At 40.1% G+C, this 27,086-nt stretch overlaps 1 protein-coding gene and 1 long non-coding RNA gene across 9 annotated transcripts in view; one reads left to right on the top strand and one right to left on the bottom strand.

Annotated features, from left to right (window-relative positions):
- The window catches only part of LOC122560227 (protein phosphatase EYA1-like), a 270,247-nt gene that overhangs the window by 230,939 nt on the left and 12,222 nt on the right, over nt 1-27,086 (top strand). For all 8 annotated transcript variants that reach the window (XM_087994796.1, XM_043710684.2, XM_043710690.2 and 5 more), the window contains 5 exons: nt 15,947-16,005; nt 16,123-16,283; nt 16,782-16,896; nt 17,955-18,076; nt 18,669-18,769. In XM_087994796.1, the coding sequence (XP_087850922.1) occupies nt 15,947-16,005; nt 16,123-16,283; nt 16,782-16,896; nt 17,955-18,076; nt 18,669-18,769 (558 nt within the window). The remainder of the gene's footprint in view (nt 1-15,946; nt 16,006-16,122; nt 16,284-16,781; nt 16,897-17,954; nt 18,077-18,668; nt 18,770-27,086) is intronic.
- Nucleotides 19,383-26,215, bottom strand: LOC148147624 (uncharacterized). Its single transcript, XR_015759529.1, has 2 exons — nt 24,942-26,215; nt 19,383-22,029 (listed from the first exon to the last, which is right to left on the bottom strand). It is a non-coding gene; the product is annotated as an uncharacterized LOC148147624 (long non-coding RNA).

The following is a 27,086-nucleotide window of genomic DNA, read 5'->3' as shown; positions in this document are numbered from 1 at the left end:
GGCATTTGTCCAAAATGTTGATTTTCCTGCTGTTCAGATGCTGCCTGACCTGCTGTACCTTTCCAGCACCACTCTAATCTTGACAGTTTTTTTCTTAAGTCCAGATTTTTATTGAATTCAGATTTCACCATCTGTTGTAATGAGATTTGAACCCATGCATCCCTGGTTTCCGATGACATTGTTACTATAGAGTAAACAGTCAGAAATGTTTTCCCTGGGTACAACGGAGTGTTACAAGGGGACATAAATTTAAGGTGAAGGGTGGAAGGTATGGGGGGATGTCAGAGAGTGGTGGGGACATGGAATGCGCTGCCTGTGGGAGTGGCAGATTCAGAATCATTGGCGACCTTTAAGCGGCAATTGGATAGGTACATGGATGGGTGCTTAAGCTAGGACAAATGTTCGGCACAACATCGTGGGCCGAAGGGCCTGTTCTGTGCTGTATTGTTCTATGTTCTATGTTATACCACCACTTTGGCCCGCCCTCCCTCCTAATTTGACTACATTTACATATGATTTGGATGAATATCTTTAGAACTGCCAGTCTAAGTTTGCTGATAACAATCAATAAGCAGACTTAAGTAGTATAGATGGGAGCAGAAAATTACAAAGGAATATCAAAGGTCAATAGACCCTTATTGCTCAGCAGCAGCACCAAGGAGGCAGTGGCTGCTTCAGGTAATACACCCAAGACTCAGGATCATAAAGGAACTCTGGCTGCAGGTTTGGGTAGCAGGAGGAGATTGGAAGCAGACTTTTTAAGGGATGGGTGTTGTTCAACAGTGTGAGCAAGGAATGGCTCTCCGTGGATACCAAGTCCCTTGATCAGATATTAGTAGCCTTTGAATGAAGGACTACCTCTTGAAACCATTCAAGCAACCTTGTCAATGTTTGCATTTCAGGCTTCAGGCTTTCTGTATGCCAAGTACCCTGTGTCTTGCTGGGAGAATGTGGGCTGAGGTCTATTAATTGTCCACCTGAGTATCTTAATCAGCAGCAGGACAGGAAGACCATTCACTTGCCTTTCCACCTGCCTGATTAAATGCTCCACCATGCCATCAATTCAACCATGGGGTCAGGCATTAAATACTGTTCAGTGAGTGGGAAATGCTGTGACAGGTGGTGTTCAATGTGGGAAAAGGGGAAAATTACACTAAATTATTATGGTGCTATTTGACCCATCTTACCTGCATCAGCTCTGTTGTCAGTACCAATAGTGAAGAAGTCATTTGTTATGCTTTCCTTTATTGGTCAGAGTATTGAGTACAGGAGTTGGGAGGTCGTGCTGAGGCTGTACAGGACATTGGTTAAGCCACTGTTGAAATATTGCATGCAATTCTGGTCTCCCTCCTATCAGAGGGATGTTGTAAGGCTTGGTGGGATTCGAGGTGGGGCATTTGCAGGGATGTTGGTGGGGTTGGGGGGGGTTTAAGATGTGGGTGGGCTGAAGTTGTTTTCCCTGAAGCATTGGAGGCTGAGGGGTGACCTAGTACAGGTTTGTGAAGTCTTGAGGGGCATGAATGGGTTGAGCAGACAGGGTCTTATCCCTGGGTTGGGGGTGTCTGGAACTGGACGGCATAGGTTTGGGGTGGGAGGAGAGGGATATAAAAGAGACCTAAGGGGCAACGGTTTCATGCAGAGATGGTGCTTGTGTGGAATGCTCTGCCAGCGGAAGTAGTAGAGGCTGGTACAATTGCAACATTTAAAAGGCATCTGGATGAGTATATGATTAGGAAGGGTTTGGAGGGATATGGGCCGGGTGCTGGCAGGTGGGACTAGATTGGGGTGGAATATCTGGTCGGCATGGGCGAGTTGGACCGAAGGGTCTGCTTCTGTGCTGTACATCTCCATGACTCTATGACTCTGATCTCCTGCTTTTTTCCCCATATCTGTGAGTACTACTACTATCCAAAAAAAAACTATTCAATGACTTCTTGAAAGCCTCAGTTGAACCTGTATCCAACAGATTTCCAGGCAATGTATCCCACACTCTATTCACTGTGTGAAAAAGTTTTTTCTCACATCCCCCTTGCTTCTTTTGCATATCATTTTAATCTGTGGTCTCTTGTTCTATTTTTCTATTATGAGTCGAAACAGGTTCTCACTATCTACTCTGTCCAACACAATCATGATTTTGAAAACGTCAATTAGATCTTCTCTCTGCCTTCTTCTCTCCAAAGAGTAAAGTCACACTTTCTTCAATCTACCTTCATAATTGAAGTTTCTCATCCCTGGAACCACTCCTGTAAATCGCTTCTGCACACCATCTGAAATGCATTCCCATCTTTTCTATAATGCAGCACCCACAGCTGTACGCATTACTCCATCTGAGGTCCAACAAGTGTCTTCCACTTTGGACCCATGAAAGATAGATCAGGGTATATTTGAAATTGTGAGAAGCTAGGAACTGTGGATGAGCAGTGAGATTTGGAGGTCCAAGTACTGCTATCATTAAAAGCTAGTGGATATGAGTTAAAATTAATTAAATAGACAAATGGAATGATAGCCACCAATTCAAGAGGGCAGGAATGTAAAAAGTCCAAAGCCAAATTACAGCTGTACAGTGCTGTGGTGAGACCCTACATGGATTGGAAATACACAGCATAGGTATCACACTGAATGCATGCGATGCAGACTCAACAGAATGATGCAGGGTCTGAAAGGGTTAAATTATTAGATTAGATTAGATTAGATTAGATTAGATTAAACTATTTACAGTGTGGAAACAGACCCTTCAGCCCAACAAGTCCACACCGACCCGCCGAAGCGCGACCCACCCAGACCCATTCCCCTACATTTACCCCTTCACTAACATTATGAGCAATTTAGCATGGTCAGTTCACCTCACCTACACATTTTTGGATTGTGGGAGGAAACTGGAGCACTCGGAGGAAACCCACACAGACACGGGGAGAATGTGCAAACTCCACACAGACAGTCGCCTGAGGCGGGAATTATGCATCTCCTTTGGTATAAATGGTTAAGGGATAATCTAATTGAGGTGTTGATTTATGATGGGTGAATTATTTTATGAGAGAGACTATTTTCATTGGTGGCAGTCCAGAACAAGAGTGCATAACTTTTGAAATTAGTGTGAAGACATTCAGAGTGATGGCAGAAAATATTTCTTTCTGCAAAGTATGTGAAAATTCTGCAACATTTTCTTCCAAAAATCTGTTGAGGGGATGGGAGGTCAATTGAACATTTCAGTACTGAGGTCGGTATATATATTTGTTAGGTAAGAGCATGAGAGGTAACAAAACCAATGCAAGTAGCAGACATTACGATGCTGCTTAACCATGTTTTAATTGAATGATGGACTAGGTTCAAGGAGCTGAATGCCCTACTCCTCTTTCTATGATGCACGATACAGTGAAGTACAGAGTTAATTCTGCCATGCGATTGTTATTTTTCAGTTATTTCAGCACTGCAGTTAGCATTTTGATTTCCAGTAAGCTCAGAACTGTGAGTGTGTTGGGCAGAGTCAATCACACTTTGAAGAATCATAGAAGCACCACAGTACAGGTACAGTCCATTTAGCCCATCAAGTCTGCACTGACCCTCCAAAGCATATCCCACCCCCTCCCCCATCTTATCCTATAATCCTGCATTTACCATAGCTATTCCTCCATAGCCCGCACAACCCTGGACATCATAGGGCAGTTTAGCATGGCCAATCCACCTAACCTGAATGTCTCTTGACTTTAGATGTATAGATTTAACTGGGGAACATTAAAGCAAATTCAGCAACTGCATTCCCATTAGGGAGCCACATTGACAGGACAAAACTGTAATGTGCTGAACTTACTCTAATCCTATTCAATGAGGTGGGGCTCATACCATGTGGGAAGAACCAGTTAGGTCATCATCTTCTTCAGTATCCTGCTCAAAGACAGGTCCAGTAATTATTCACTGCAATACAGCATAGCGGCATGATTTTTTTATTGACTGGTGAGGTGGAGATACAGGAATAAAAATCCAAACCTCCATGCTGTTGGCATTAAACTGATGCACATTCTAATCGTCTAGCCAACTGAGGTAAGTCCCTCCCCCTCTCCCCAGTAGGTCGTATGCTGTACATTTCCACAAATACAGACATATTAAATCATAAGTCATGTGAAAAGGTCATTCAAGCCATTTAGATCAGACTAATGTAAGTTTTGGAAAGATCTGCTTCTGCAATTTTCTGTATTCAAAAGAAATAGTGACTCTGTAGCCAATGTCTTCACTATATTTATTGAAGGATGGGGACCTAAGTTGATATCCATGTTTCTTATATTTCACCTGCATGCTAAAGCTTTATGACATAAAGTTGCACAAGCTTTAAGACAAAAAGAGCAGAAAAATGTTTCAAAAAGTAGCAATAAAGTAGTCCTATTTGCCAGTCTGAACTAGTGTCTCGGTCAATTTCTGTACAAGTCACTTAGTCAGTAATCCGATAGTGGCTGCTGATGGGTTCTGAGGTAGTGTCTCAGTTAATTTCATGGTATTTCATTAAGTCAGTAATGTGATAGCTACCAGTGTTGCACGTTCCTGTACTGAACAATCAGTGAAAAAAAAGTAGAAAATGGAAAACACAGACCCCAAGCAAATACCAAACTGCTTAGGCAGTTTCAACTGTGCCTTAGTAGGAGCTGGGTCGGCTGTGCAGCCTATCACACACGGTTAATCCACAACATCCGTAGATTCAACTGGGCACTGGTCTCCACATAGAAAGGGTACCTTGTGCTCAAAAATCAGTCACAAATTTTGGAAATGGGATATAAAAATACCAGAGTTGTAAATGTGCAGCAGGTTGATTGCCTGTTTAATTTTGAATGAAATTGTGGTTGGGGTCCAAACTCAATGGAGAATTTGGGCTATTTTTGGTCCATAGATGCAGATTAATCTCTTATATAGTTGTGGCATTTTTTTGCTTTTAATTTAAAAATATCTTTATTTCTTGACAGGTAAAATTTTCTAAAAAACATTATCGGTTCAGATAGGGCCATTCCATGAATTCAATAGATTCAATAGTCTAACAGATCTCTGAACAATTCTATAATTTTCACTGTGTGCACACAAATGCCTTTGCAGCTTTTAAAATACCAAGTTGAAGCCTGCTTTTCAATGGAGTTACTTTGGGTAAGGGGGAGGGAGCTGAGGGTCTCATGTGAATGGTTGTATTTGGTTGATGACTCAATTCTTTGATTTATAGTGTTTGGCTTTTGATTGGGGGAAATGTAAATTTCCATCCCGCTGCAATTTCTGTAAATGGGAGAACTGGGCTCAGGCTTTTAAATATTGAGTTAACAACCAGTGGGGTCTTCGAGACTGATGGGAAAGGAATAACACTCCTCTCCATCAAAACTACGGGGCAGCAATGGCATTGTGGTAATGTTACCTGACTAATAATTCAGATACCCCAAGATAATGTCTTGGGATTATGGGTTCAAATCTCACCATAACAGATGGTGAAATTTGAATTCATTAAAATATATCCCAAAATATTGCATTAAAAAACATTCAACATGTTACCATTATCGATTGTGTAGGAACCACTCTGGCTCACTTATGTCCCTTTATGGAAGGAAATCTGTCATCTTTGCCTGGTTTGGCCTGCAATTGATGCAGACCCACAGCATGTGGCTGATTCTTAACTGCCCTCTAGGATTATGGATGGGTTTTTAATGCTGGCCCAGCCAGAATTACACCCTCTGATAAAGAAATTTAAAAAACTAGCCAGTTCTCTTGGAAGGCAATTGAGAGGCAGGAGAATGTCCTGCAAAAAGTGAGTTTGCTGCAGAATCAACCTAAGGCTAAATCTGTTGATGATAAAAGTATCAAAGACATTGTCTTTCTCACTCTGCCAAGCATGGGAGAGAAGACAAGGACAATTAAAAAGTTCAGATGTATATGAGGCTGTATCCTTCTGTCATTTGAAATGATCAGACATAGATTTGTTTGAAAGATGTTTTTCCAAATGTAGCTGTGGCCTTAGAGAGAGAGGCATAAAGCAGTGTTTCTCCCCAAGAAGGAAGGAGAACAAGGGAAGAATTGGTAACTATATCCCCGTGGGTATCTCTCACCTATGTCTTCATAATTGAACATTGTATTATGGGTGTGGTGCATACTTGTCCATCTGGCCAATGAATGATGCATAATATAAGTCAACAAAAGAGGAATAAAGCATTATGGAGGAGTCATTAAAGAAATTCAAGATTAAAGTGGAATTCAAGATTTGTAGAACATGGTTTTCCATTTAAATTATCCAAGATAAATTATTTTTGAACTATTTATTTTAATCTGCCAAAATCAAAAGTTGCAACAAAATCAACTGATCTTGATCTACGTTAAGAGACTTGCTTTCTGCAAAAGCTTTCCTTATCAATAGCTACAAAAATAGCAGACTTTACAACAGAATTCCTATGGGAAAAACTAGAGTATGCAATAATAATCCTTTGGGATTTTCGTTACAGTACTTAAATGGAAATGCAGAAATTGCACCCAGAACCTCCATGACTGTAAAGAATAAGGTAGATTTTTGAGTTAAAGAAGTACATTGTTAAACAGCCAGTGTCCACCTACTATTCATGTGGTTTTATCTTCCCATCTTAATATAAAATCTTTCCAACCTGCCTTACAGAAAAAAAGGTGCAGGATAAGAAGCTAGTTATATAAAGTTGGCAGAACCTCTCTCTACATCAGGCCAAATTTGAAGCAATTGCCTCACAAAGAAAATCTTTAGGAATCATATTTCCACTGAAATCATGCTCAGCCATTTAAAGGGGCACTATACCTACCAGCTGTGTAGACAGCAGTCTGCACAATATAGTGGGTGATGTACTTACATCATTAAACAATTTTTTCTGCACAACACAAAACCCTAGAACTTTGGAAAGGAAGATCTTGTTTTATAAGAAATACACAGATAACCTTTGAAGGAAAGGAATTATTTGTTTCAGCACAAGGATTGCAAACAACAAAATTTAGTTGAAATTGTTTCTGAAGTTCTCTTGTCACTTCCTTCACACACTCTGACTAACACAAATTTCCTATTGCAACAACAATAATAGCAACCTGTGTTGACGTAGCTCATTTAATTAAATAATCCAAAGCACTTTACAGAAGTATGACACCAAGCCACACATGAAAATCATAATTCATATGATCAAAAGCTTAATCAAAAAGACAAGTTTTAAGAAGTGGGTTTCTTAAAGGAGGAAAGTAAGGTTGGCAGCTGGATAGCTGAAGACAAGGCTGCCAGTGGTGCAACGATTAAAATCAGGCATGCTAAAGAGACCAGAATTGTAGGGACATAAATATCTTAGAGAGCTGGAGGAAATTACCGTGAGGAAGGGCAAGGCCGCAGGGTTTAAAATGCAGAAATAAAATCTCTTTCACACTTATCAATATAATTTCTTAAGAAAACGTAGCACTTAAGCTGAGTTTTCAGCATATAATGGAATAGCAGCAGTATTTGAACTAGTTATATATGTTCTGTAAAACAAAATTCAATCTGATTTTAAAGACTGTCTCCTGCAGCTCATGTTCCTCATTTGGAAAAGATGGTTTTCATGATAACTGCTATAAATGTCCTTTCCTCTAATTTCTGGTTATGGCCATGGTGATGCTTGGGTGGTACCTATTGAAATCTGGGTTTCTTTATCTGTCAAATCAAATAAGAATGCCCAGTGAATCCCTCCACCACCTCTGCCACAATTCCCAACAAACACAGTCCTTTCCAAAGGCTGCATAGCTTAGGCATACTCTATTTCTCCTCATTATGCAACCCTGTGATAATAAATTTTAAACTGATTTTCTCTCTGCCCTATCTGATCCAAACCAATCACTGCAATGATCTGGTGTCTCAGCTGATTACCATATTCCAAGTGGCAAGTACAGCTTGATTTCTGTGTGCTTACTTTACTATTCTGGAAATACATTCTATCCTTCTGTTGGATTTTGTAATGATGTCTGGACATTGAAAGTGGTCTGTTTACAATTACTCTGTCTATGCTAGCAGAATTCCATTTATTCACTTGTGCACCAAATATTTGGCCTATTTATAATATGTGTCACTGCTTTGTTTAATTTGTTGTATATCTCCCTAATTGTGTGTTTGATGTAAATCCATTTGCTAACACTTTGCTGCATTCTGTAAGTCCATTGCTTGGTTTCTTGTGTCATATGCAATCAACTTTAATGTCTGGTTCATTCACAAAGGAATGCAATGGAAAGTGTTCTGCACTTAGGTCCACACATTCCCATATTTAACAAATGCAATGTTTGCCCTCACCTGAAATCTCTGCTGGGGACCCTCATCGTTTCCTGTTTGAATTGCTACTCTTGCTGCTCTTTATCCATGTGGAAGAATGCAAGATACAAATAAGAAAAAAATAAAATTAGCAGTGCAAGAATCTCCCAAGGTTTTTGTCGAAATAACTGACCCAATTACAAATGTTCAAGAAGAATTTTAATGCTATGCACCAAACATAAACGAACATAGGTTCATAATTTCAGGAACTCAATCCAATATTTGCGTCAGGCACAAGATTTCCTTAAGATGTAGGAATCCCCATAGAGACTGTTCCGGAAAAAGTGGAATGAATACCAACTGGGATGATTTCTGGGCTGTGATCCAAGAAATACAAAATGGACTGAAAGAATTCAGGGTTTTTATCTTCAACAAAGAAACAAAACTAAGGGATTGGAAGGGATAGAGGACAAGTGTTTAAATTGCTGAAGAACTGTTCCAGAATAAATTAACAAGTTCTTTGTACTTCCCATGGAGCATAAAACAAGAGGACATGACCACAGGAGCTGAAAGAAAAGGCCTAACATGGAATTGCCATAACCTCTTCCTTCAGAGGATGAGGAAATGGGCAGAGCTACTATCATAATCTTCAATAATTTAAAAGACAGTGGGGCTCCTTTTCCTCCAGTTTGTTTTGAGGGACTGTGGATTCCCTGGGCACAAAACACAGGATACAGGGAAAGAGACCTGTTATTCTGGGAGTCCAGCCCAATTCCTGCCTCCTGCACATGGAAAGAATGAAGAAGAGTGGGAGTTTTAAAGAGGACTGTTTTGTGCGAAGGATGAAGTAAATAGTATACCTTCTCCACATACGACTGACTTATTAAAAAATAGTACAGCTGGAGATTAGGTGAATGTGAAGGCAACTTCTACAAATGCTAACTTTAACCATTTTGCATTGGAGTTTACTGGAACACTGCAACAAACCTGGACAGAAATGTTAACATGCCAGCAAAATGCTGTATTGACCTGGCAAGTGTCTGGAAGGTCAGGGTAATTTTTATGGACAGAGCAGAGATATTCCGCAAAGCAGTGACCTGGTCTGTGTTTGGTCATTTCCAGATCTCTTCAGTTTGGAAGAAGTGTAATGCAACTCTTGGGCAGCAAGGTGGCTCAGTGGTTAGGACTGCTGCCTCACAGAGCCCAGGACCCAGGTTTGATTCCAACTATGGGAACTAACCGAGTGGAGTTTGCACATTCTCTTTGTGTCTGTGTGGATTTCAGCCAGGTGTCATGGTTTCCCCCCACTGTCCAAAGATGTATGAGTCAGGTGAATTGGCTATGCTAAATTGCCCCGTAGTAAGGTCAGTTCTGCTATAACTTCAAAAGTTCCTGTGGTAGCTCTGTTTTCTTGCAATCCCTTGTTATAAGAAAATTGCATAATAGCAGCATAATTTAAACTAATGGGGCCAGAATCACATTATAATCAATACAGGTTTTAAAACTTTGTGCTTTAGAAACAATGTCCCCAATTCATCAATTGTGTTATAGCAAATTCGTGTTGGCGAAACATGTGTAATAGCAGACTGACCTGTACCAGGGATGTACAGGTTAGATGGATTAGTCTTGGTAAATGCAGGGTGAGGAGCTGAGTCTGGGTGGGACACTCTTCAGAGTGTCGGTTCAATTTTGATGGGCTGAATAACCTCTTCCATATTGTCGGGCTTCTATGACTCAAAATGTTAATTCTGTTTCTCTCTATGCAGTTGGTGTCAAACCTGCTGAGTTTCTCCAGTAACTTCTGTTCTTTGTTTAATATCACTTTATATGGATCAATGTCTTATTTTCTTTGATAGCATTTGTAAAGCAGCTTAGAATATTTTATTGTGTTGAACGTGCTATAGAAATGCATTTTGCTGTCCTTCTTGGTCATGGAGGTTTTGTGTCTGGAAGATGCCATCAAAGTAACATCAAGAGTTCCTGCAGTTTATCTTATCAATTCAAATAATGGAATTGGACAATATTATTTTGATTGACAGACCGTTTACTTGGATTACAACTTAGTGGTTAGCTGAGAATGAAATGTCAGTACATGGTAGGAGAATACGTGGTAAACTAGAATGGAAGTGTTAGGCTGGTCTTAGAACATGGACACTTTGTAGTTAAAAGTCAAGTGCTTCACAGTGATAACTGCTCATTTATGCTGTTCAATGTGAAAACATTGAATCAACTATTTGAAAATTAGAGATCTTCAAAGAAATGGGATATTTTGTTCAGTCCTTTTGTATTATAAATATGAAAAAATATTGCAAGAACAATGATAGAATGACATTATAATATAATAGGATACAATATCCTTTATTGTCACATATTCATGAAGATAGCCCTCCATTCTAACTTTATACTGATAAAGTTAGGAGGTATGACTTCTAATGTCAGAGCATCAGTCCAACTGTTGAGAGATTCAAACTCCCTGCTATTCCTTGTTGGCAAGCAATCATTCTTGAGTGGATTTGGCTGAGACTCGAGCACATTTATTCTGCTGAACAAATGTATATATAATGATTTTGCATAATAAATCATTAACGTTTGTCCATTGCATGTAATAGCAAAACTATGCAGCGCTAAACAATTGCACATGCAGTTTCAGAAGAGCTTGTGCGTATTGAACCGTGTTGATCACAGCAGTGAAAATTACTCTGTACTGAAAAGATAGTGCAACCCTCAACTGAGACGTCTAAAACTTGAAAAATTGTTCTCACTCTAATTTCCCCGATTGATAATTTTCATTGTTGTTTGGCTAGACCTGTGTCAGTGAGGACTGATGAGTAACACACGCGGGAGACTACTCTCAGACACATCTGAAACAATCAGTGCAGTAAAGTAGTAACTTTGTAAAGTTTATGGAGACACCTGCTGGCTAGTATGCATTGCAATGATTATCAATGATCATTCTTATTCAAAGGAATGGTTGCCTTGGAGATAATTGTGATAGGTTAGAAATACAAAAATAACTCATTGTGACGGACCATTAAGGAACATATGATGGTGCAGTTTGATTTATTTTCATGCATTTTGAGAACATGAGCTCAACACAGCTGTGGTAGAAAGCTTTGATTAGGACCCATGGATGTATTTAGAAACATCGTACCAAGTATTCTCTGCATTTTAACCCATTGTAAAAGCTTTGAATTCCACATTGCTCTATCTCAAAATCAAGGGACATTAAAGATTTGAAATTTGCCATTGTGGTGCAGTGTCTATGTTACTGAGTTTTTTTCTATGATTAACCAATTCTCAAAATCAATGAATTACTGTTGTATGATTTATGTAGTTGCAGTTATTTTACAGACATGAATGAAAAGTCACTTCCTTGTTTCTGCAGGGATCAGGTTTAGGGTAAACCAGCTCTGTTTGAAAAGAATGTTTGTTCCTTTATGGAATGACGGCTCAGTGTGTTAGAACACTCTCTTTCACCTTTGAGACCTGTGTTTGAATGCAGTTGAGACTGAAAGGATTAAAGTTTCTCCCCTCTACAGGTCTTAAGGAAAATGAGTCAGGGCTTGTCAGTGAAGGTGGAGGTACACATATATATGGTGTAACATGTTCTATATTCCCCACTAAAGTGGCAGGCTGAAGGGAGAACTGAGGTAAGGAGTGAACAACAAACTGATGCAAAGGAATGAACTTCTAAAGCAGAAAGTCGATGTGTTCTTTTATTCAGTGCTGAGATCTCTCAGTCTGATTCATACATTATTTAATACACAAAATAGATTGTTTAGTCATCAGTCATGAGAATAACGAACATTTTCAATGTTGTAATGCTGTATTTGTAACTAATTTCCTGTTTCAAATTCGAAACACAACATTATGTCATAATTTATTTATTTCTGTTTTGTTTCTATATTTTCCTTGGCCATAGTTAATATTGTTTGTTTCTGATGGGGCTGTCCTTGCAGCTCATGTTTTGATCCTCAGGCAATACAGGGAGCAAATGAGGAGCTTTTGCTACCTCCCTCCCAACCCCTTATCTCCCTTTGCAGCTTCACCTGCTAAATAAGCTGATGTGTTGAAAGATTGAATCTTAGAGGTGAGGTGAGACTTTCTGCTCTTGACATCAAAGCAACATTTGACCAAGTATGGCAGCAAAGAGCTCCAGCAAAATTGAAGACAAGGAAAATTGCAGAAAACTCTCTCTAATGTTTCGTGTCATAGGCAGTACAAACGAGCATTTGAACATGGAGCAAGTGTAGAGCATTTGGCCCTTGAGCACATATAATAAGATCATGGCCGTTTCCTGACTGTAACCTTAAATATACATAGCCATCTACCCAAGATAGCCTCCCATCTCCTTGCTTACTAAGAATCTATCCATATCTATTTTTAAAATATTCAAAGACTGTGCTTCCACCACCTTTTGAGGATGAGCGTTCCGATGGCTCACGACCCTCTATGAGAAAGCATTTCTTATTTCTGTCTTAAATAGACAACCTCTTGTTTTTAATCAGTGACCAACATTTCCTCTAAACTGTGCAGCCACTGGGAGGTTTTGTACACCCAAGCCACACACAGCATTGATTTCTGTTTCCAACGGACCCTTGCAGTCCTGTGCAGCAGAAAAATGACATTAGAGGGAATGTTGACAATAACTGCTAGTTCTAGATTCTCCTACAAGAGGAAATCCACTTTCCACAATCACTTTGTCAATACCCCTCAGTATCTTAAATGTTTTAATCAGATGGTCTTTTACTGTTCTGAACTCAGGCAAATATACAAGTCCAGAGTCAAAGAATGTGGTGCTGGAAAAGAACAGATGGTCAGACAGCATCCGAGGAGCAGGAGAGTCCTTGGATGCTGCCTGACTGGCTGTGCTTTTCTAGCACCACACTCTTCGACTCTGATCTCCAGCATCTGCAGTCCTCACTTTCTCCTAGGTGAATAGACAAGTCCAGCCTGTCAACCTTTTCTCCTAAGACAGCCCATCAATCCAGGTATTGGTTAGGTAAACCTTTACTGAATTGTTTTCAATGCAGTAACGTCCTCCTGACCAGTACTGTATAAGGTATTCCAAATGTGGTCTCACCAGTGCTCTGTATACCTGATGCATAATCTCCCTTCTTTTGTATTTAGTTTCCCTCACACTTTACAAAAACATTCTATTAGCTTTTTTTAATTGCTTGCTATCCATGCAGTGTAGCCTTTTGTGATTAATATGCTAGGACATTCAGGTTACCCAAAGCTCTGCAATCTGCATTTTGATAACATGCTGTTTTATTCTTCCTGACTAAATGGCAAATTCACATTTTCCACATTTTACTCCATTTGCTAGATCTTTGCCCACTTATCCATCTGTTTTTTGTAACTTCCTTTTCACAGCTTACCTTCCTACCTATCTTCATGCCATCAGTGAATTTGGAAATCATACCATCCATCCCTTCATCAAGACATTTCTATAAATTGTAAGCATTGGAATTCCAATCACCAGTCATTGTGGCATAGCGCTCTTTGCATCTTGTCAATCTGAAAAACACCCATTTTTGCCTAATCTCTGCTACCACTAACTAACCTTTCTTCTGCCCATGCAAGTATATACTACCCTGTACACCATCTGTTTTTAATTTTCCACAATTACCTTTGATGTGGCACTTTATAAATGCCTTCTGATAATCTAAGCACAATACAATATAAGCACATATGACCTTCTCAAAGAATTCTGATAGGTTAGTTAAACATGATTTCCCATTCAAAAAAACACTTCTGATTGCCTTGAATTTATTAAGTGCTTTGCTATAAGTTCTTTAATAGTAGTTTTGAACATTTGCCTTATGACAGATGTTAAATCAGCTGCCCTGTAGTTTCCTACTTCCCATCATTCTCTTTTTTTTGAACAAAGGAGTTACATTCACTATCTTCTAATCTGGTGGGACCTTCCCCAAGTCTTAAGAATGCTGGAAATTTAAACCCAATGCATCAACAATCTCACAAGCCGCTTTTTTTTAAGATTCTAAGATAAATTCCACATGTCAGCCTGCAGTTCCAATAATCCGATAAAAGAAGATGGCTGTGGCTGCTGGTCTCAGTCCCAACACATCACTGCAGCAGTTGCTCAGAGAAGTATTTGATCCCCAGTCATTTTCAGCTCCTTCATAAATAACCTAGCCACCATCATAAGGTCATGATGCTGTTCTCTGATGATTGCGTTTGTCATTCCTGAGACACTGAAGCAGACTGTGTCCATTCACAACAAGACTAAGGCAATATTCAGGCTTGAGCTAAGTCGCAAGTAACATTTACATCACACGTGTGCCAAACAGTGACTATCTCTGACAAAAGAAAATTTCACCAATTTCCCAAGACATTGCTGAATCCCCCGCTATCAATGTCCAAAAGGAGAACTGGACCATCCACATCATCAGAGGCTGGGAGTACTGATGCAAGCCGCTCACATCTTGACTTCCCAAAGTCTGCCTACCATCAAGAAGGCACAAGTCAAGACTGTGATGTTCTAGTCTGCATGTGCCTGCTGAATGCAGTTCCAAAAACACACAACAAATTCAATATCATTCAGAAGCAAGGAGCTAGTTTAATCGGAATCCTTACCATCAACCTAGACATTGACTCTCTCCATCATCAATACACAGTAGAAGCAGTGTGCAGAGTAAAGAAGATTTACTGCAGCAACTCATCAAGGCTACTTTGACAGTACTGTCCAAACCAGTGATCCTACATGTATAAGGGTGGCAGATGGATGAGAATGCCATCCCCTGCGATTTCTCCTCCAAGCCACACACCATTCTACTTGGAACCATATTGCCGTTCCTTCATTGTCACTGGATCAAAATCCTAGAACTCCCTCCCAAAGAATATTGCAGGTGTATCTGCAACACATAGCCTGCATTCATTCAAGAAAGCACCACTGTCCTTTCAAGGACAATTAGGAATTGCCTTGCTGGTGTGACCCACAGCAAATGTCAAAATAAAGAAAAGGTTAGATTTGGAAGTCTCTCGACATTTACATATTTACTTTAAAGTGAACAATTTCCGTCAAGGCTTTTTCACATAATTGAGATTAAAGTTAAACCAGTAATGTAGCTCCTGGCTACTGAATGAAATCCAGTTGTGAATATAGCTCCTTGCTACTGAATGAAGTTCAGTTGTGAATGACAATTGGTGTCACTTCCACTTGAGCACTTTCTTTACTGCAATGCATACTAAGCTGCATCACTGAGCTAGAATGTACTTTGCAGCTTTCAAAGTCTCTGTGCTTTTAGAACCAAATGAACATCTGCAAAAGGAATTTACTGAAACTTCTCCTGATTCAAAGCGATAAATTGGAAAAACACAGAACTTGACAGAACCACTAAACATTTCCTCATTAGCTGTACTTTCCTACAACATTCTTTGGTTAAAACCTGTGATCTCGCTTATGGAATGCTAAAATCCAACATGGGTTTTCAACTTTAACCTCAACACCATAAGAGAGTACAGCTAAATAAGACAGAATGTAGATTCTGGTAGAAGGTTAGAGGTTAAAATCATTTTTCTGGCGTTTGATACAACATCCGATGCCATATTTTCATCTCCAGCTGATTCAGGAAGTGTTCTTGACCTGGGAAAGTGCTCCACTGCAGATTGCTTGGTGACCAGAATATTCGGTGTACTCCAGTTTGTTTAAACTCTTAGAGTTTATATTTTAATTGTGTTCCGCAGGAGTGTGACCAGGTTCATATCGACGATGTATCTTCAGATGATAATGGGCAGGATTTGAGGTAAGGTCTTCATTGAAAATAAGCCCAGCATGAATCCTTTTATTCTGCAGAATGTCAGCTGTGTACTAATTAAAGAAACTAATGTCACTAACAGTCTTCCTCTCTCCACCCACACAGCACATATAACTTTGCAACAGATGGCTTCCAAACAGCAGCAGTTGGTGGAAACCTTTGTATAGGTTCTGGTGTGCATGGGGGAGTAGACTGGATGAGAAAATTAGCATTCCGCTATCGTCGAGTAAAAGAAATGTACAACACCTACAAAAACAATGTTGGGGGTAAGTATTTTCAATAAGTACGCTAAAAGATTTCATATCATAATGCCTTGGCACACAAATTTTGACGCCAATCAACTAACGAACAGATCCACTGGAGACAGATTCAGTAGGAGCTCTTTAAGTTGTACCAAATTTGACAGATGTTGCACTCAAGATTTAAATGCTTCTTGCCTGTCCCCAATGAGAAATTACACTCAGAGAGAATATGCAAAATGCAATTTTAAAAAGAAAAACATGGGAAGAACATGGGATGCCAAGCTATTTATGGATTAATTCCACAAATGAATCATCTAACCTTTTGGATGAGCTAAGTGAATGTAGCAATTCATCACATGAATGACAGTATGGATATCCAACCTCACACAATGTTGCCAAAATGTATAATGGTTATCTATTGTGTTTTTTCCTGGTTAGTTTTGACAATGGAACTGTACAATAACAAGTTGCTACCAAAATCAGTAACTCTGCATTGAACCATGGATCTGTGTCATTGCATAGGTTTAATTGGAACACCCAAGAGGGAAGGGTGGCTGCAGCTGAGAGCTGACATGGAAGCCTTAACTGACCTGTGGCTGACACATGCACTGAAAGCACTCAGTCTAATTAACTCTAGGTAAGTAACCTGTCACTCACTGGCACCTCTTAACGGGTAATATGTTGTGATGGAAACCAGTAGATTAGCTGTTTCAGGCCTCTGGAGTCCTGCAAATTGCTTTTCTTTCCCCTAACTACAACGTCATCCTGTTTTTTCACCTAATAACACCATTCAATATTGTGAGATTAATATAGATAGCAGGAATAGTATTAATATGTGCTTATTTTCCAATCTGCACTGTACCAACTACTCTCAGATGGGATGAGAGTGAGGATATTGCCATTGGCCTAAGTATCTCTGAGCTGGAGAGTTGAATGATCAACCTAAGATTTCAACTCCTGATTTTAATCAGAAGTCCCTGATGGTAAGTGGTGTCAGTAGTCAAATAGACTGCCAGAGTTCACTGCCAAATAAAGCCCACATATGTGAAATTGCCACTTGAGCAGCGTTCTATGACCAGACCATTAATTTGGCAAGACTGAAAATAGGCAAACAACGGAGAGAACAAATTTCAGATTGTAGTTATGAATGCTGCTTGCTTTGAAGGTTTTAACTTTTTTTTATCAGATTGAGTATTGCTTACAAAGACATTCCTAATTATCCTTGAGAAGGTATTGGTGATCTGCCTTTGTAAACTGCTATAGCTCTACACGCTGTTGTTATGGAGGGAACTCCAGGGTTATGGCCCAGTGCTGATGAAGGAATGCTATTATTTTTCCAAGTCAGGATGAGGTATGACTTAGTGAGAAACTTAGAGGTGCTGCCTTCCCATGTGCTTACTTCCTTGATCATTCTAAATGTGACTTTGGAAAATGATGTTGAAGAAGCTAAGACAGAGTATCTTTTAGATGGTATTCAGTGCAACCACATTGCACCATTTTATGATGGTAGATGGGTATCATTCAAGGATATTGAAATTATCCTGGGTAGTAATGCTGAGGTCAGTATGATAAATTGCTCAAGTACAGTGAAGCGCCAGTATCAGAAAGTGAGACAGTCTCGGCAGTGTTCTCCAGAACAACATTTCTCAGATAATAGCTGTGTAAAAAACATGAGTTGATTGATTTATTTTACAGGTCAAATTGTGTGAATATCCTTGTTACAACAACACAGCTGATACCAGCCCTCTCAAAGGTACTGTTATATGGACTGGGCACAGTCTTCCCAATAGAAAATATTTACAGCGCTACAAAAACAGGTAATTACACATTAATGTAATTACTTTATGAAATGTATTTATTCAACATTAAAGTAGCTAATCACTTTTTGATTTACATCATGTGTGAAAACAATGATCAGATAAAGGTAGTCAGAGATAGGATTTGACAAATTGCAAATTTGCCTGTAGGACTTGCATGATTAACACTGATAGACAATTGAACTTGAATGACAAAGGCTTATATCAAATAGCTGAATATAAATTGTTAGCTTGGGGCAAATGTATTTGGATTAGGAGCAAGAAAGAAAGGGTTCAGACTAATTGTATGAATGATCCTAAAGGTCCCTTTTGGCCGAATTTCATTCTGACTTTATCAAGGGTGCCCTTCTCTTCATTATATTGCTCAAGAGACTCAATTCAACTGTGACAGCTACAATCAATATGTATGAGTTACCTTGATATAAAATGCACGTTCATGCCCATTTCTGAGCACTGTTCCACAAGTATTAAACAGAGCTGAAGGCCATCTTTAAAAATCAAAATGAAATTTATGAGCATACACTTTGCAAAGTTAAGGTTGCTGCTCACCAAGATTAGAGGGCTATCAATTGAACTATTATATTTTATTTAGGGAAGGAAAGCTGCTTTGAAAGAATAATTCAAAGGTTTGGAAGAAAAGCAGTCTACATCGTAGTGGGAGATGGAGTTGAAGAAGAACAAGCAGCAAAAAAGGTAAGCCTCAGCTACTGATCTTAATCGAATTCCTAATAGATTAAATTTACTAGGTATCCACATAATATGGTTAACTCTCCTCAGGGTGAAAATATTTCTGAAAAATAATTTGTTGCTTGTATTCCTTATGGCTTTCGCACTCATTAAATAGGTGACCTCTAGGCCCTTATATGGAGCAAATAATATTTTCACCATTCCTCTTTGGGAAGAATTTTAACTGACAACTTCCCATTTCTTGCCTGACAGCCAGCCTGCAGACAGAAGGAAATTTGTTTCTTGGATATCCTTCCAGCTGTTTTACATAAAGCAGACATGGTATTAAGCATGCAAATTATCCTACACCGGTTGTGGAACTCAGGCAACAGTGTTAATGAACACGCGAACAGAGGATGCACTGTTCTTGCTGGTGCCAGTTACAGGAGGTGTTGAGCAGACTAAAGGAACTTCTCTGTAGGCTGTTTGGGAAAAGATAAGCTTATGCTTCCTTTTGTGAAACCCTTAAAAATCATCTGGCACATTCAGCTCCTCCCCTCCAAAAGATCCTACCTTTCAGTCAGCTCTGTGAGAAACAAAAGCTCACTCACTTTAATAATTTCAGTCCGAGACAAATATCTGAATCCGCCATTTATTTGTACACCTATAGGTGGGTGCCCTGTCTCATTACCAGGTAAGGTAATGACAAACTGCACACCAAATCCAACAAACTCTCGAAATTTATACAGTTTGAATCCCCATATTTTTCCTTATTCCATTGTTTGTTCCCTGCTTCGCTTACGTCACTCATTTCCTTAAGACTTATCCCACAACTTCTGTTTATCCTGTTTTGTCCGTGACAAACTCTTATCTCTGACTCCCATAAGGGTGTTTGACGTCAGTCTATTATAGATTATTGATTAGGCATATCTTTTCTTCTATCAGCATCTATTTCCATCCAGAGGCCACTTTGACCTCTTTGATTAGGGTTTGTTCCTGTGTCCCCGTGTAAGGGGGAAACAGATGCTTTCCTGTTTGCCCATATATCCACCATTGTTCTGTATTCACGTCTCATGCTTTCTTTTTGCTGAATATGTATTTTCTCATTCCCATTCTGTATCAGAATTTATACTTGCAGAAATAACATTAATTCATTTATATCCCACAATTTCCCCTTTTTCTTTTCATTACTATCTGTTATCTTCTGCATTTTTGTCTCTTTTTTTTAAACATTGTTCCCAAAATTCGCAAGCATCATTTCAGAGATTTCATCCATCTTAGTCTCACTCATCTCCTTATTATTTAGTTGATAAAGTTCCTCTGTCAAATGTCCCCTCAGGGGCATTCGTTTCATCAAGGCTGTTTCAATCAGCCTGTGGGTGAGCCCTCGTATACAGGGTATGATACAACAGCCAATGGCCACCAATACCCCGACTACTACTATCAGGGAAGTAAGGATAAAAACCACCACCCCCTTTCTCTGCTAAAATCATATCAAGGGCTATTCTGTTTTCCCATGCCATCCTACTTGTCGCATCAAGCTGTTCTGATATTCCTTTAACCGCCTCTCTTGTATAATTTTATAAATCGCTGTTGATTATGAAAAATGTAATTTATCCAGTCTACATTTTTATTAATTGTTGCCCACCAAAAGAGAGCGGACTCAAAGCCTGCTGCAATCTGGTTACGAGCTTTGAATTCAGGTACTCCCCTCGGGACTCCTACCGAATCGAGATAAATCCTGTCATCAAAAGAATTATCTAACAGTAATCTCTTACCCCTTCCCTTTTTCCCTACTATCTTTTCCTTCTCAAATGCCAGGGTAAATGGAATTGCCAATTGTACAATTGCGCATATCCCTCTCCAATCCGGAGGTAGGGTGGGTCTCAATATTTTTCCTCCACAGTACCACCACAGATCCGCTCGGGGAACCTTTAATGCTGAGTAGTTCCCTCCCTTCTTCGTTTCGGTAACATTCTTAATCTCTGTACATAATTTCAGCTCCCCCAAATGTCTCGACCGACTTGTACCTCGCCTGTGCACACATGACGTGTGATTTCCAACTGCGGCGGAAAATGTGGGGGGAACTTTTGCATCTTTCTCCTCCAAGGGAGGGAACATCAGAGATAGGGAGGTACAATTCCTATCATTCCATGCAGTCTCATCCTGGTACAGGGCTATCATACATTTCATGCCCTTCCTGTCTCGCTTCCACCCGAGTGGAAAGGGAACCACCTGGGCCACTGGCCTACCGGAGGCACATGCATAGCAATTGCTTTTGTTCAGACTTTTTACAGTATACTTTACTCATTCAACCCAGGCATTTGTATCCCCGTACCCAGTCTCTATCTCGATGGTCTGTTTCAAATCCTTTACCTCTATAATTTTTACTACTGTAGGATCATTGGGAGGAGTGAAAGGTTGTATCTCATTACCCAGTAATTCTACCCATTTTTCCCTGTCCTATGCTAATTCGAAAACAACAGCCCACAAACACCTTCCTATTTGCTTTCATTTCAATCCCAAATGTTTCATTTAATTGTACCTCATAAGTGCCACCTCCCAAAACCGCTCCGTGCCATGTGGTTTTTCTTATCGTTAAATATATGGGGTTACACTTTTTATTGGGACAATCGCGTGCTGGTCGGAAGGGGGCCCGGTGAATTGTGACAAGACCATTATACCAGGTACCATCCCCGAGGCCATCCCCATAGGACTTAAGATGTATCTCTGAGTTGCGGTATTGTCTCTGATTAGCTACATTCCCACAATTTACTAAGCTACATATATCAGTGTCTATTACTTGTGGATTATCAGACTCAGGAACCATTAATAATACATATGAAAATGATATGTGACAAAATCCTAATACCAAGAGGGCTAGCATCATAACTCTAAGCATTCCCAGTATTCTGATCATTATGCTAAAACACAAAAAGGCTTAATATACAATCTTACAGAAATAATCCCGTGCCCGCATCGCCACTGTATAGTCAATTACTCAAAGTCTCTTTAGTCTGAGTTTCAGCGGGTCTTGTGTTGATTTGGCTGTCCAGACTTCTTCCTCAACTGGAGGGTCCACTGGCCCTTTGATCCGAATGTAGTGAGTCCAGCCTTTCTCCACCGTCCTTATTGCCGTTTCGGTAGTCAAAAGAGCCTGGTACGGCCCTTCCCAGTCTGGCTGCAGCTTAGTCTCTGTCCATGATTTTATTAAGACCCAATCTCCTGGCCGGATGGGATGAACAGCAAATTCAAGGGGCGGAGTCTGTGCCAATAGACCCTGTTTTCTGAGGAAAGATAAAGAGGAGGACAAGCCCAGAATATACTTCTTTAAAAACAAATCTTTAGTTTCGGGAATTGGCAATTCTCCCTGTGTTCCCAGATAAGGTAATTCAAATAAGATTTCATAGGGGGATAGTCCCAAATCTTTCCTCCGCCAAGGGACAAGCCCAAAAGGCATCCTTTAAATCTATCACACTAAACCATTTGTGATCATGAGGGATCTTACTTAATAACGTGTAGGGGTTTGGCACCACTGGGTACCTGATCTGTACTATTCGATTTAATGTTCTCAAATCCTGCACCAATCGATAAGTTCCATCAGATTTCCGCACTGGTAGAATTGGGGTATTATAAGGAGACATACATGGCTCCAACAAACCATCTCTAATCAGTCCCTCAATTACTGGCTGCAGTCCCCGTTTACCTTCTATGGAAATAGGATATTGTCGTTCACAGACAACGTCCCCTTTCCGTTTTAAATTTATTAAAAGGGGAGGGATCTGTAGTTTTCCACGATTCCCTTCTCTAGCCCATACTATAGGGTCTATCTCTCTCTCTGCATCCTCTGTCAATATTGCCAGTTGTACAACTAATTCTTCTTCCTGAATTCCAATCTCCAGTCCTAAAAGGATAATTAAATCTCTCCCCAGTAAGTTACTTCCTATATCAGGGATATACAGCAGTTCCCCTGTGATCCTATCCTTAGGACCTTCTATCATCATAGGTTCAAATACTGGAACAGTAAATCCTTCCCCTTTCACCCCCGAAACAGTAATTGACCGTGTAAACATTTCTACTTTCTTTGGTTTAAAATTCGGCGATGACCGTGCTGCCCCGTATCTACTAGGGAGATTACCTCCTCCCTACACGGTCCCACCTTCAAGTTTATCAAGGGTTCCTGGTGGGCCCCCGAGGGCAGGAACCCCTGACACCCCTATTCTTCATCATAATTCATAAGCGGAATTGCCTTTTCTTCCCTTTGTAGATCAGGACACTCCCGCTTAAAATGCCCTATCTTTCCACAATAATAGCATCCTTCCTGTAGCGACTTCCATCTCTGCCCCTGTCGCTCAAACCCTCTATCAAATGTTCCCCTTGTCCTCTCCCTCTTTACAAACACTTTCTGTGCCTCTCTCAACAATTCATCGAATGGTTTTTCACTCCATCCTTCTATCTTCTGTATCTTTCTCTGTATGTCTGGCCATGCTCTTGTCACAAAATGTACTTTCAAAAGACCCTGTGCCACTGGGTCCTCAGGGTTCATTCCAGAGTATTTCCGCATTGAGTCCCTTAATCTTTGCAAGAAAGCTGAGGGAGTCTCATCTTTCTCCTGTCTAATTTCAAAGGCTTTAATCAAATTCTGTGACTTCGGAACTGCCTCCCTTATTCCTTTTAGAATCAGGTCTTTCAATTCCCTCATTTCGTCTCTATGCTCCGGGTTTTGGTTTTCCCACTGGGGGTCTCTGAGGGGAAACTTCATCTCTCCCTGTCCAGCATCCCCATCTCCAATCGGGTGTTCCCTGTCCCATATTTTAATGGCAGTTCCTCGTACAAGTCCCCTTTCCTCCCCAGTAAATAATATATTCAAAATAGACATTAATTCAGCCCAGGTATACAGACTGGGCCCCAAAAATTGAACAATTTGTTCAGACAACCCCACCGGATCCTCAACCAGGACCTCCATTTCCTTTTTAAATGTTCTGACCTCCCCACTGGTGAGGGGGGCACTTACAAACCCAATCTCTTTGTCCCCTATGGGTACCTCCCAAAGGGGATAAGTCGTTACGTTTTTCCCCTTTTTCTTTTTTTTAAAGAAATATTGCAATATTTCTAGCTCCCCATAACTTCAAACACCAATTCATGCTTGACTAACCTTCAAAGACTGTTCCTAACGTATAAATATATTTATATATATTTACGTTCATTTCTTCAGTATTTAATAGTCAAAATGCAAAATGCATACAGTTCCCAATTTTGCAATTCACTGTAATTACCCAGTTTTAGTCCTTTAATTTAGATCCAGAATTAGTTTCCTTAAATAGTCCTGACCAATCATTGCTCAATTACAATACTATAAGTCGTAAAATAATCAGAACTTGCCTTAAAAGAATTTGTCTACTCAAGTTTTTTTAAAAAAAAACTTCTAATGCATGAACAATGGCTAAATCCAAGGTCACAGATATTAACCATAGAATTTTGCTTTTACTACAATCTAATGTTGAACTGAAACTTCAACTGTCCTCCATAAATCGCTTTTATGTAAAGATAAAAGAGATTAGTTAGAAACTGATAGTAAGGCAGTCATGATCTGTAAAAAGAACAGGAGTTATCATTCCTTTTTTTTTCTTCATAATCACAATAGAATCCTTAACCTTAAAAGAAATCATGTTAAATTTCCATAACAAAAATCAGATTCAAAACAGTCCTGGAACTCAAGCTCCAGGGAATAAAACACAAACATTCAATCACCAACAAACAAATGTTCACTCAAACCAAATCACAAAGGGTTAAACTTCCTACCAGCTGTACAGCTCTTTTCATTCTCTCTCTCGCACATTGACATATAAACTCAGATATTCACAAACCCAGTCTTCGTCCGATCTGTACTTTGGCCAGAAGACAGCGGGACGAAGAATGGAGTCCTTAGTCCATACAAAGCAACAATATTTAATCATCTTTCTCCCTTGCACAAGTATTATTTTGCCAATTTCCACAACATCCTGCCCAAAGGACTTTCCGGAGGAATGTTGTAAGGGACCCCGCCTCCATTTCCATTGTCTTTTCCTTACTTTGTTTCCCCGGAGGCTTTTTTCTTACCCAAAGCGCAAGCCATATTGAGTTCCTTCGTTAGTCCCGTATTAACTACTAAAACTCAATCCCGGCCACCAAGGCAATACTTAAAAGTCAATTTTCTTACCTTGGTCTGTGCACAGAGTTGCCTGGCCCCTTTTGTCACCGTATTTTCTATCGAGCTCCTATCACTGTCTGATTCAGATGTCTCTCTTATAGGATTCACATCAGTCACCCAAGGGAGCAGACCAAACCGGGACACGAGACCGCTCCTCAATGGGGAACGGGACGCGTCTTCCCAGTGTCCAAGGCCAGCCACTCCCCCCGGTGATGGAAGAAAATCCCGGACACGAGCCCCCAATTGTGAGAAACAAAAGCTCACTCACTTTAATAATTTCAGTCCGAGACAAATATCTGAATCCGCCATTTATTTGTACACCTATAGGTGGGTGCCCTGTCTCATTACCAGGTAAGGTAATGACAAACTGCACACCAAATCCAACAAACTCTCGAAATTTATACAGTTTGAATCCCCATATTTTTCCTTATTCCATTGTTTGTTCCCTGCTTCGCTTACGTCACTCATTTCCTTAAGACTTATCCCACAACTTCTGTTTATCCTGTTTTGTCCGTGACAAACTCTTATCTCTGACTCCCATAAGGGTGTTTGACGTCAGTCTATTATAGATTATTGATTAGGCATATCTTTTCTTCTATCAGCATCTATTTCCATCCAGAGGCCACTTTGACCTCTTTGATTAGGGTTTGTTCCTGTGTCCCCGTGTAAGGGGGAAACAGATGCTTTCCTGTTTGCCCATATATCCACCATTGTTCTGTATTCACGTCTCATGCTTTCTTTTTGCTGAATATGTATTTTCTCATTCCCATTCTGTATCAGAATTTATACTTGCAGAAATAACATTAATTCATTTATATCCCACAGCTCCAAATGATAACTGAAGCTGAAAAAGGTTTGAGGCTGTCTGTTTGTAGTCTTGACTATCACAGAGGCAACATTAGGTTTCATGCTCATTTTGGGGTCAATGTGTAATCTGCTGTGGGTCCAACAACTCTTACCTTTGATGTCTCTACTATTGGATATTCATTTAGTCACCCCATTGTTCTTTCTTGATCACTTTCCTGTTTCATTCTTTATAGCCTTATTGATGTCCCACTTTCTGAGGCTTGGTTCTTTCTTGACAGCTAACATGAATAAGCATCCTCTAAGATGTTCTACAGTATTTATCCATTGACAGCTGGGTTTATTTCTAATAGCAGCTTAAAATTTAAATGTTAGCTTTGCATATTTATTTTTGAACTATATCGATCATATATTCTACAATTAACATGGCGGCAGTGATATCATATAACCCCACTTACTGTGGCAAACAACCCATAAAACCATAAGACCATGAAATAGAGGAGCACAATTTAGGCCATTTAGCCCATCGGGTCTGCTCCACCACTTGATCATGGCTGATATGTTTTATGTCAAGTGTGTGGTGCTGGAAAAGCACAGCAGGTCAGAAGCAGGAGAATCGACATTTTGGGCATAAGCCCTTCATCAGGAATCATAGGCAGGCACTGAGGAAGGAGATGTGGCTGTGGTAGCGAGTCTGCTTGAGGACGTGGCTGAAGAGCTTCAGGGCAAAGGAGAGGACTTGTGACTACAGTGAGAGAGGGACTCGCTAAGATCATTGTGGAGAGAGGAGGAGAACTTCTTCAAGGTAGGCATCCTTGGAAGAAGCTTCACAGTCAGGTTAAAATCAACTAGGAGAAAGTAAGGGCTGCAAATGCTGGAGACCAGAGTCGAGAGTGTGGTGCTGGAAAGACACAGCAGGTCAGGCAGCATCTGAGGCAGGAGAATTGACGTTTCGGGCATAAGCCATTCATCAGCCCATCATAAGTCCATGATGAAGGGCTTATGCCTGAAACATCGACTCTCCTGCTCCTCGGATGCTGCCTGACCTGCTGTGCTTTTCCAGCACCATACTCTTGACTCTGATCTCCAGCAACTCATATGTTTTTGCTAAACTCCACTTTCCTGCCTACTCTCCCTATAACCTTTGATCCCCTTACTATCTATCTATCACTTAAGAACCTATCTATTTCTGTCTTAAATACACTCAATGACCGATCCCCGTGGCCTTCTGTGGTAGTGTGTTACACAGAGTCACCACCTCCAGCTGTAGAAATTCCTCCTCATCTTAGTTGTAAAGGGTCATCCCCTCCTTCTGAGGCTGTGCACTCAGGTCCTAGTCTCTCCTACCAC

This window comes from Chiloscyllium plagiosum, unplaced genomic scaffold (genome assembly GCF_037043375.1).
Source record: "Chiloscyllium plagiosum isolate Xiang-an unplaced genomic scaffold, Cpla_swu_hap1 HiC_scaffold_15, whole genome shotgun sequence".
Lineage (NCBI taxonomy): Eukaryota > Metazoa > Chordata > Chondrichthyes > Orectolobiformes > Hemiscylliidae > Chiloscyllium > Chiloscyllium plagiosum.
Note: the sequence above shows the minus strand (reverse complement) of the source record. Positions and strands in the feature narration are given on the sequence as shown.